Source organism: Candoia aspera, chromosome 7 (genome assembly GCF_035149785.1).
Source record: "Candoia aspera isolate rCanAsp1 chromosome 7, rCanAsp1.hap2, whole genome shotgun sequence".
NCBI lineage: Eukaryota > Metazoa > Chordata > Lepidosauria > Squamata > Boidae > Candoia > Candoia aspera.
Window position 1 is genome coordinate 56,718,003 of NC_086159.1, and position 12,094 is coordinate 56,730,096.

The window sequence follows — 12,094 nt, forward strand, 5'->3', positions numbered from 1 at the left end:
TAAATTTACAGGATTTTTTGCAAAAAGAAGAATATAAAACACTGGAATATAATTTAACAACCACGGGTCTTGAACTGGATAAAGTAACAGCTTTTTGGGATGAGGTAATACTGCAATTTTGATTAGTGTTGCATGACACCATGCCACAGCCTAGGAAGCTGACTATACTCACAGTGTAGCTTCACCCTTTAATATATGGCAACAATTAATGGCTTTGGCAATGGTAGAAAAATGGAGAGAAGCAGGTAGCAGCAGTTGCAGCTACTTCAGTCTTACTTGAAAGTAAATGGTTTGCATCAGACATGCTGTATATTTTGAAAATAATAACAACAACAACAAATGCAATAATTTTAATAGGGTAAAGAAATGGACAGAGGATATTTATTTATTTATTTATTTATCCTATTTTTATCACCATCCATCTCCCTCATACGAGGGACTCTGGGCAGTTCAATATGAAATACAGTATTAGAAGAATTGATATATCTATGAAAAATTCTAGAATGTCCTGTACTTTTACTCAGCCCAACTTACCTCCTGTTCCCCAACAACAACAGTATTGTTATTGTGAGTAAAATAGGAGGCAGAAGCATTATAAATATATAATGTATAAAATAAATGTAAGATATAAACAAACAAACAAACAAACCTATATCACTCATTGGTGTTTTACAATTTGGAGGGTTATTTTCTTTCTCTCTTTCAGGGAAGTGGAGAGCTTTTTACAAAAACAAAACAGGAGAATGGTAATAATAAAATATCCACAACAAGTGACGATCTCTTCTTCAGTAATTTCAATCTTCATTTCACTCCTGTCCTGAAGGACATCACCTTCAAGATTGAAAAGGGAGAGCTGCTAGCTGTTGCTGGGTCTACTGGAGCAGGCAAGGTAAAAAAAAAAAAAAAAAGCCTGATTGCTAAAATATAAACATGCTTATTCAGCAAAATATGTATACATACTAAGGTGGGCTAGCATTGAAGTTAAAACACAAATCTGGTTGCGCTTATAGTAACATGAGCTCTTTATCTCCTTCTTTGAGTCTTGCAATGCAGAACCCATGCCATAATATCAATGCATTGTGCCATTCGTTACCTCTGCAACTGGCAATTGATATAGTTGAGGAGGCCCCTGACATTTAAAATGTTAAAAAAAAATAAAATAGAATTACAGTTGAAACAAAACAAAAGCTGGGACATTTTCTTCAAAAACACTGAAGAGAATCTGAAACTTATGGAATATCTACTCTAGTGAGGCTAAGAATGAGAATAGGTAGACTTCTTCTATGTTTTGTGATATTATATAGAACAAGCTGGGCTCTGAATGTTATCCCAGCCAGGGCTTCACTTATGTTTGTTTTTTATAAGCATTTATTTATTTATTTATTTATTTATTTATTTATTTATTTATTTATTTAATAAATTTATTCACCGCCCATCTCTCCCCAACGGGGGGACTCTGGCGGCTTACAATAAAACAAGATTAAAATATAAAACCATTACAATTACAAAATACAATAAAAATATAAATATAATAAAATCTACACGGCGAAGAGATCTTAATCAGACCTTCAGTGTGGTAGGGCCCTCCGGATCACTTCATGGAGCTAGCCATCCCCAGGTATAATTGTTTGCCCTCCCATTCCAAGCCTGCATACAAAACCAGGTCTTTAATCTTTTGTGGAAGTCCAGGAGCGAGGGGGCTTGTCTCACCTCTGGGGGAAGGATGTTCCAAAGGATGGGAGCTACAGCAGAGAAGGCACGCTTCCGAGACCCCGCTAGATGGAATTCTTTTATAGATGGGGCCCGTAACATGCCCTCCCTGCATGACCGGATAGGGCGGGTTGATGAAATAGGGATGAGACGGTCCCTCAGATATCCTGGTCCCATGCCATGTAGGGCTTTAAAGGTGATAATCAACACCTTGAATTGGACCCGGAAGCAAACTGGTACCCAATGCAGCTCACGTAACAGTGGTGTCACATGGGCTAATTTTACAGCCCCAATAACTGTCCGCGCACCTGCGTTCTGGACCAGCTGAAGCTTCCGAATACTTTTCAAGGGTAGGCCCATGCGCATTGCAGTAGTCTATATGGGAGATGACAAGGGCATGAGTGACTGATCGGAGGGCATTTCAGTCCAGGAATGGGCGTAACTGGCGCACCATCCAAAGATGTGCAAAGGCCCTCCTGGCCACGACTGCCACCTGCTCTTCGAGCAGGAGTCGCGAGTCCAGGAGGACCCCCAGGTTCCACACTGGTTCTGAATGGGGCAGTGCCACCCCATCCAGAACCAAAGATGACAACTTCCTGGAACCCGAGGAGCCATCAATCCACAGCCACACTGTCTTACCAGGGTTCAGTTGAAGCCTGTTGTTCCCCATCCAGGCCCCCACAGCCCCCAGGCACCTGGAAAGGGTGGAGACCGCATCACTTACCTCACCCGGGATGGAGATATACAATTGAGTATCATCAGCATACTGATGATACCTCATCCCATGGTGATGAACGATCTCACCCAGCGGTTTCATGTAGATGTTAAAAAGGAGAGGGGAGAGTACTGATCCCTGCAGCACCCCACAAAGAAGTGGCTGTGGGGCCAATCTCTCCTCCCCTGTCAACACCGACTGGGACCAGCCCTGGAGGAACGAGGTGAACCAGCGCAAGACTACGCTGCCCACCCTCAACTCCCTGAGCTGACCCAAAAGAATACAATGGTCGATGGTATCGAAAGCTGCTGAGAGGTCAAGAAGAGCCAGGATGGATGCACTGCCTCCATCCCACTGCCACCAGAGATCATCCATAAGTGCGACCAATGCCATTTCCATCCCACAACCGGGTCTGAAACCTGACTGAAAGGCGTCTAGATAATCCGTTTCATCCAGGATCCTCTGGAGCTGCAACGCCACCACTTTCTCAATCACTTTCCCCAAAAAGGAGAGGTGGGAGACTGGGTGAAAATTGTCGAGTATGCTGGGGTCCAGCAATGATTTCTTGAGGAGGGGGTGCACCAGCGCCTCCTTGAAGGCTACCGGAAATACCCCCTCTCTCAAGGATGCATTTATCATTGCCTGGACCCAACCACATGTCCCCTCTTGAGCTGCCTTCACCAGCCAGGAGGGGCATGGATCTAATTGGCAAGTGGTGGTGTTTACAGTCCAGAGGATCCTGTCCACTTCCTCAGGCCCAACAGGATCAAACTGTTCCCAGATAACAGGGTAAGAACGTTCCCCAGGTATCTCCCCAGATACTGCCTCACACTCAGAGTCCAACTTGGAGCAGATCTGAGCAATTTTATCCTGCAGATGCCTGGAAAACTCCTTAGCTCAGCCCTGAAGATGGATCTCTAGGTCCCCTTTCCCCAAAAGGGATCGGATAATCTTGAACAGGACCGCTGGGTGGCATTCTGTGGATGCAATAAGAGTGGAGAAATACTGATTTTGGAATATGTAATCGATAACTTTCTGAAGATTTTTCAAGCTAGTATTGAAATAAAATGCTACCTGACATATATATCAAGAAATGTAAGATCAACACAAATTGTTAATATGGAGAATTAAACATTAATTGCACTTTTCAAAATTGCAAGGTAGTTATCAGATATCAGAGTTTCTTACAGACAGTTTCAGGATTCTCTTCCCTTTTAAACTTGAAACATTGCAGTTGGAAGACTAATATCTAATATCTAGACTGCTTTTCCTGAGCTTTTAATAATTTTACATTTTGAGCTATATTAGAATTAATATGTTAGCAGACATTTAAACATTTCTCCTGTGCTGCTCTAAAGATAAAATCTGACCTTGGTATGTCCCATTAATCTAAAAATAGCAGAATAAGAAGAGTCAAGTTTAGTAGAACCTGATGCATATGTTGTACAGACTTAATGAACAAATATTAATTATTGTTAACAATCTCAATGACAGACTTCTCTTCTTATGCTGATCATGGGAGAGTTGGAACCTTTAGAACGTAAAATCAAACACAGTGGAAGAATTTCCTTTTGCCCTCAAGTGTCATGGATCATGCCTGGAACAATTAAAGAAAACATAATATTTGGTGTTTCTTATGATGAATTCCGATATAAGAGTGTCATCAAAGCCTGTCAGTTAGAAGAGGTTAGTCTTCAATCTTCTATATTTTCTTCATACTTACAGAAAATTACTGGGGTTGAGGACAAAAGATAAATAAAATTGTAGCACATTATAGGAAATACTATGTTGAATTTAAATAATTCAAAGATTTCTATAATTCAGGATAAATGAATTATATGAATCCCATTCATGTATCATTAATTTCAGTGTTATAGCTACACATCTTTCCTTTTGAAGAAAGGCATTCTTGTTTCATATGTTGACCCTATAAATGGTGCAATGTGCGTCATGATCATAGACTAACTTACACTTAGAAGAATGAATATTTCTAAATAATAATGGACTTACAGCTAAAGTTGCAATTATTTTTAAAAATATTTCCCCATTATGAAAAATATGAAAAAGTTATATGAAATTATAACTAGTCAAAGCATATCTGAAAGAAGTATATCAAGAAATAATTTTTTTCTGAGATATTACATGCTTTTCTGCAAGATAATAATAAGCAATACTGAAGAAGAATTAGCTGGTTATATTTTGCAGTACACTAAAATATTATTGTTCCATGATAAACTGTATTGTCACACACTCTGTTCTGTGATCCAGCTACAAAAAGTGGTAAGTGAACTATGTCACAAAGTCAAATGCATACCAGTTTGTTGCTAAACATACTCAGCAAAGAAAAGTCTTTGAAAACTTCAATATATTTAATCAGAGGATCAAAGACAGAACCTGAATTAGGTACATCAGAATATAATCCTAAATTAAACCTAATTAGCTCATTTAGAATGTTGTACAGTTTAGACAGCTTATAGTTGTAATGTTCCTCAATTCTCTTCCACATTAAGCCATCTGATAGTCCACATCAAGCCATGAATAGAGAAAGTCAGATTAGCTTCTGTATATGTCTGTTTGGAACAGGAAATGTCTGTTTAAAGAACGTGTACAGTGTAATACCCATCACTAACCCATCTCTTATGTTTTCTTGCTCATGTGCTGTACGAGATAGCACTGTCAGATCTGAATTTGTTCTGCGAATATCTTGTTTTTGCATGTCATTCATATTATATATTGCCAAGTGAAAGGTCATGTAATTCCTCCCCTGTTCATGCCTTGGTTATTTGGCATCTTGGATTAAGACGTTTGTCCATTAAAAGATTTATCACCTTTGGCTGGTGTGCAATCTGTTCCTGACGAATTTATCATCAAATTTCATTTGAGTAATTACAGGAGATGCGTCAGGTATTTTATCAAATTCAATTATGCACTTATGAAAGCAGACGCAAATAGTTTACATAACTTTCTAGGTCTGAGATATCAGGAGAAAATGTTCATTCTGTCACATGGAATGAAAGCATATTTGGGAGGGTGGAGTATTTTATTTATTCAGTTTTAATTTTGTATGTAAGAAGTCTTGGTGTAGTTTTCAGTATAAAAATACTTTCAGCTAGAATCAGGAATGCTTTAAGGTGTGTGCTGTTTTGCTAAGAAGCACTGTCATTGTACCACATTGTATTTGTGAAATAGATTTTTTATTTGAATATTTCTCTTTGCTAACTCACCTTAAACAGTTCCTGGAACTAGAAAAAAGTAAGGAAAACCTGAATAAATACAGTTGGTTTGGGACTTAAGGTAATGTAGATTTTAATGAGAATGTAATAAAGCAGTCTATGGGTTGAATTTCAGTTCATACCTAAGCAAAAAGCAGAATGACAGCTACCCATCCAAGATTAATATAACACAATATAATATAATAATATAAATATTTTTCCTAACTCACATTCAGCACAGTTGGCCTTACTTCTAAGTGGCCTTACCTATGGCTGAACTGTTAATTTAATCAACTAAACCTAAAAATATAGGCTGCTTTCATATAAAGGGTTTTCATAATCAGGACATGTTTTTATTCTAATACAGATATTTAATGAAAACAAATAACAGCTGTGTTCACCATGAATATGAATTGTTAAAAATACAAAAATGACCAGTCAGAAAGGGTAATACTCCTACTGGCCAACTGGTTTTACAACAATTGCAAACTTTTGAGCTTTGCACAGGAAAAAGTTTTGGATAACTTGTAAACATTTTCAAGTGGTGTACATTAGGTTTTACTCTTGTGGATTTGTGATTTTGGATTTGCTGTAGTATATTTAATGAGTAAGGCTTCTTGAATATGTGTTCTTTAAAAAAAATCAGAGTAGATTACAAAATAGACTAAGCTGTGTTTAAATTGCATGTGAGAAAATAATGCTGAAAAAATTGTTTTTTTTAGAAAATAACCAAAGCTGTAATTTCAGACCAAAAAAAGTGAAAGATTTAGAAAACCCAGTATTATTTAGATTATTTACGAGCCACAGTTTATATTTTAATTTTAAGATTTTAATTAGATTTGTGTAGTAGATGGCTCTCTAGTCAAGTCCAGCAAAACATAATGATTAGAAAGACTGAAAGATGAATAGTAAAGGCAGACCAGGAGGGAAAAAATGGGGAAGTATCTTATGGAATCATGAGGGATTGGGATAATTTACTCAAACCGTATTGTACATTTCCCCATGGCAGAAATCATAGAATAGTTATTATGGATACAAGGACTCTGTGATTTTAGACCTGGCAGATCTAACTGAGATTTTTTTTTTGTCTTCAGTTCACACAACATACTAAACAGTTTAACCATCACTTACTGAATTATTACCATTATGCTAAGCTATAATGTGGTTCATTTAGTTTTGCTTTAGCATGATATATTAGCTCTCACTGTTGTCTTGACAATGCAGCAAGCAAGTACTTCCACTCTCTCTCTTTCTCATAATGTCTGCCTTTCTCTATCTGAAAGAAGCTAAGCCAGTTCCATCTCACACAAGCTGTTGGACTCAGACAAAACGTTTTTTCCTCTTTCTTAAGTGATCTAGAAATGTAGCTTCTTTTATGGACTGTATGTCCTTAAAATTTTCTCATGAACTCAGTCCCCTGCAAAATCCCCTCTCTCCTCTTTAATTTGCTTATCCATATCTTCTGTAGCCAATTTAGGGCACATGACCCTAAAGCCCTAGATCTCTGTATTTACCTATAGACTGTTAATATCTTTAAATCTCTTGCCTTATTCCTTGGCCAGAATTTTCATATTATCTCACTCTTCATCATTTTCACATTGAATAGAGTATTAAATTCCCTACAGCTTTGTCCTGCAATTTACTTTATGTTGCTAACTATTTATGATCTCTGTGAAGTTGTTTCACTGTTTACAGAATTTATTTATTAATCATATTTATACCCCATCCCAATCCTGAGGGATATATTTGTTAGCTTAAATATCCCATTTAATAAAATATATTGTTTGGTTAGTAATTGTAGTTTGATTTTTGGACTTAATGAAAGCATAAGCCTGTTTAACAACCTACAATATTTGATCCCAATAGAATTAGCACAGTGGGAGGCTCCAGTTCATTCCATTTATTTTAATAAGATTTATTTTTGATAAACATGAAAATATGAGTATGAGGCAAAAATCCATGTACAGTGGAACTGATACATCACTGTGAATACATTAATTCATTCAGTGGAGATGGATAAAGTAATAATTACAGGTCTATCAGGGACTATTTGCTCTGATGACTTAATGTTACCTCTGGGTTGGGGACAGCATCCCCTCAAATATCAGTTGTAATGTAACAATGGTGGGAAAGGCGCTATGTCTCCATCATGTGCTTACAAGAACCTCAAGGCTTCTGGTTGGCTATTGTGAGAAACAAAATTCTGAATTAAGATGTTATGTCCTTATCTGTGTCATCAACAATATATAAATTATTTTTGCAAAGTAATTATACTATTACAGGCAAATATTGAGACAATGTTATTCAGTTAAAAGACAACGTTATTCAGTTGAATTATTTATTATTACTGTCTGTCATCTGTAATATTTGCAGATAACAAACAGTGATAATAAATGATTTAACTGAATAACATTGTCGTTTTAGCATGCAGTAGTCTTAAACTGCAGTTCTATGGAATACAGTAGTGCTAATTTATGTTATGCAAGAGTGTTAGTGTTATGATCAACACTAAACTCATATTGCAACCTCTACTCACACACCTTTGGTAAACATAAAGTATGGTTTGGAAATCTTTAGCAGTTGATAAAAATCAATGTTTAACTGTATACTCAGTGAGTCTTTATGTATTGAAATCAAGGTGCTGATTTTTTCAGTGCACAGAGTACAGAAATCAGAACTATATGGAAAAAAAGAATTATAGTAACTGTTGGCTTATTTTGCTGAAAATGAAGGTGCTTGGACTAGGTCGGTTATGGTCAAGCTTATCCAGTTTAGCAATATCTATTTATTGCATTTATATCTGACCTGTTATCTCAACGCAGTTTATCCCCTGACTTCTGCAGTATAATAATCTATTATACACTTCTATGCTTCTATTATATGCTTCATGCTTCTATGGATGCCCGAAAATACACAAGCCCGAAATACCACTTCTTCCAATTGTATAGTTACCAGGGACCTCAACATACTGTTACAACACAGCCAAAGAACTTACAAAAAAGCTTGGGTATCTCACAGAGGGGAATGAATATTCTATCAACTCCCCACTACAGTGTCTCCAGAAAATCAACGACCTAAAAATAGAAGAGGATGAAATTATAGTTTCATTCAATGCATAGCGCTCTTTACATCCATAGACCTAGAACTATTTATTTATTTATTTATTGAATTTTATCATCACCCATCTCCCTAGCGAAAGAATCCATGGCAGCAGTACTGCACAACACACCCGCCCTAGCTAAATACACTAAGATCGAAATACCCAGAATCATGGATCTCATCAACCTCTGCCTCACTACCTACATTTAGTTTGATGGACAAATACACCAACAAATCAGAGGAACACCCATGGGATCACCGCTCTGAAGACTCATAGCAGAGACTGTAATGCAGCGTCTAGAAACTGTAGCACTCCCATACATACAACCAAAACTAGGGATCCAGTATGTGGACAACACTTTCATCATAATAAAAAAAATGAACAACTACAGAAGACACATGAAACAATTAACAACGTCTTCAAAGGAATACAATTCACAAGAGAAGAAGGAAACAACAATACACTACCCTTCCTGGATATCCTCATCAGCAGAGGAAAAAATGGCAAATTAGAAATGCAAGTCTATTGAAAAACAACCTACATTCATACATTCTGTCACTGCAACATAGCAGGACTTGAGAGGGAACACAGTTCTAGAGTTTAATGAAAACCAATCACTTAAGAACAGAGTTTTTTCTCTAAAAACCTCATGTGAAATTACTGACTTCATCACTAGATGAAAATGGTGCTTTACAGCACAGTTAAATGTAATCAGCGTAATGTCAGCTAGAATAAAAGGATTCAGGAAATATCACAAATCAGTGGGAAAGTGTAATTAAAGGGAAAACCATTCAGTAGGTCCAGTAGGTCCAGAGGAAGAAGTCCATGGCTTTTTCAAAGGAAAGTTCTGATTCATCAGCCCTTTGGGATGCCTTGGAAGTCTCAAACCGAATATGCCTTGGGGTGATTCATTAGCTATTATACATAAGCATATTGCCAAGAATATCTGCCAGGCTTCATGCCAGGCTACGTAATAAACTAAGCATTGTGGGAGAAATGAACGATTCCTTCTCTGGTTTAGAAATTGTGAATTACTAGAAAACAAAGGTCAAAAATAAGTTATTATTGTAATGAAAGGAAGGAATTAGTAGGTCCCAGATAGTCTCATAAGTAGGACTGGAGTCATATTCAATATGACTCATATTCAATATGAGTCCTATTTCAATAGGACTGGAGTCCTATTCGAAAAAGTTCAGGAGTCAAATACTATGTGGGGCCCAATTATCTGAATTTTGAATACAAGTAATTTGTTAAAGGCTGATGCAAATATAAAATGATGCAAATGTTGACAAAATGAAATAATTATTGAATGTACTGATAATGTTCAGATTTACAACTGCTAACTAAATAGTGTTCTATTGTTATGAAAAATCCAAGGATGCCACTGTCTGGTATGCTGGATCTTTAAGCAAAACAAATGTCATGCTATCAGTTATTAGAAAAGAGTTTGAACATGAATTTTCCCATAATGATTGCCTTATACTTGCTACTATTTCATTAGTAGCCATGGCTCATGCAGCCTACTTATGACCCATATAGCTGGAAACATATGTATAATAATTTAAAGCTGAATTACTTCTTTTCATCTTGATTTCATATACTTTTTGTTCGTTTGTGAAATTTTAGTGGGCTCTAGGAGTTTTTATATATATTGACATTGACCTCTTGATCAATCATGTGAATAAAATATTTCCAATAGAAGAGAGTATATGTAGCTCAGGGTTGAAGTGTGGAGTCCTTGTACTCCCTGTGCTTGGTTGTTTGCTTGCAGACATTTCGTTGCCCAACTAGGCAACATCTTCAGTGCTCGAAGGGAATGGGGTTTGCTCCCTGTTTCTATATAGTAGCTTGCCTTGCCAGATAAACAAAATTTATCTTCTTAGTTTAAAACAAGAGCATTGTTATGAAAACTTACTATTAATTATGGTTTTCTTGACTTAAGATGCTGTATATTGAAAAGTAATGATGTTCTGAAAATGGAAAATTAACATCTTTATAAAATATTTTGATAGGACATTTCAAAGTTTCCAGAGAAAGATGACACAGTTTTAGGAGAAGGTGGAATAACTCTCAGTGGAGGTCAACGAGCCAGAATTTCTTTAGCTAGGTGAGTTGAAATAATGGTATGTTGTTTTTAAATAAATAGCATGAAATTTTACTTGTTCTTGAAGGGAAGTGACCTTTCATACACATTAAATATTTTGATTTCTAAACTGAGAATATAATTGTACCATTTAGTTTAATGGAGCTTACTTTCTGGTGAATGGATATATAAGATTATTCCTGTATTTCAGAGTTTCATAATGCCAATTCCTGCATTTTGCCTACGATTTCTTACTTAGTTCAATGAAAGAGAATTTGCTTTAGAAACTCTTTTAGAAGAAAAACTGTGGAAGAATATCTCTTTCCTTAGAGAAGTTCAGATACATTGTCCACTCTAATTCTCTGTCCACAAAATCAGTTAAGAATTTTGAAGGGCCACTGATTTCCAGCTGTACTATAAACATTTATTTGAACAGGTGAGTGCAAGCACATGAGAATATGGCCTTTCCACTCAACAGGAATGCTTCTTTTTAAATTCAACTGAAAATAAAGTTGATGGATCTCTTTCAATGGAGGTCAAGTGGTTTATTTTTTTTTATTAGGGTATATGGTCTGCTATCCTTTAATAAAGGATAAAGTGGATAGCTGGAAGAATGTTTCAATTTTTCGACTGGCATCTACTCTGTTTTGGTCTCTTTTCAAATAAATAAACAGCTACCCTTCATTATCACAAGCATAGAAGTCCATAGAAGCTGTAATTGAAGCAATACCTCCAGCAAATCATAATGTTTTATATAGTCAGCTGAAGTACTCAGGCTGTAAACCTTCAGAACTAAATGATAATGTGGGATATTATATAAGCATTTGGGATAAAAATCATGGATTTGCTGGAAATGTTTTATCATATATAACATTTATACAAGATTGAAATAAAATCAAAATAATTAATCAAAACAGCGTTTAAGTTTTAATGTATATTTTAATGAAAACTAACTTCATTTCTTTGTCATTTATTTAGGGCAGTGTATAAAGATGCTGATTTATATCTCTTGGATTCTCCTTTTGGTTATTTAGACATGTTAACAGAGAAAGAAATATTTGAAAGGTATGATATATTTTTATATATTTGGTTAATTGTTCTTGAAGGGAAGTCCCTCTGTTTGGGGGGGAGATGGGTGGTGATAGAAATTTGAATAATAAATAAATAATTAATCACTAGATAAAATGATATTGGATATTATACCAATGAGATAGCAAATAATTTATGCATAGCAGTGTTGGCATTCACTAAAAACATACAGAATTTCAATTTCT

The 12,094-nt window shown here is 36.0% G+C and overlaps 1 protein-coding gene across 1 annotated transcript in view; it reads left to right on the plus strand.

The window, feature by feature from the left end:
- Positions 1–12,094, plus strand: part of CFTR (CF transmembrane conductance regulator) — a 98,494-nt gene that overhangs the window by 45,873 nt on the left and 40,527 nt on the right. Inside the window, exons 9-13 of the mRNA XM_063309508.1 lie at positions 12–104; positions 707–889; positions 3,920–4,111; positions 10,750–10,844; positions 11,799–11,885. Coding sequence (XP_063165578.1) covers positions 12–104; positions 707–889; positions 3,920–4,111; positions 10,750–10,844; positions 11,799–11,885 — 650 coding nt within the window. The remainder of the gene's footprint in view (positions 1–11; positions 105–706; positions 890–3,919; positions 4,112–10,749; positions 10,845–11,798; positions 11,886–12,094) is intronic.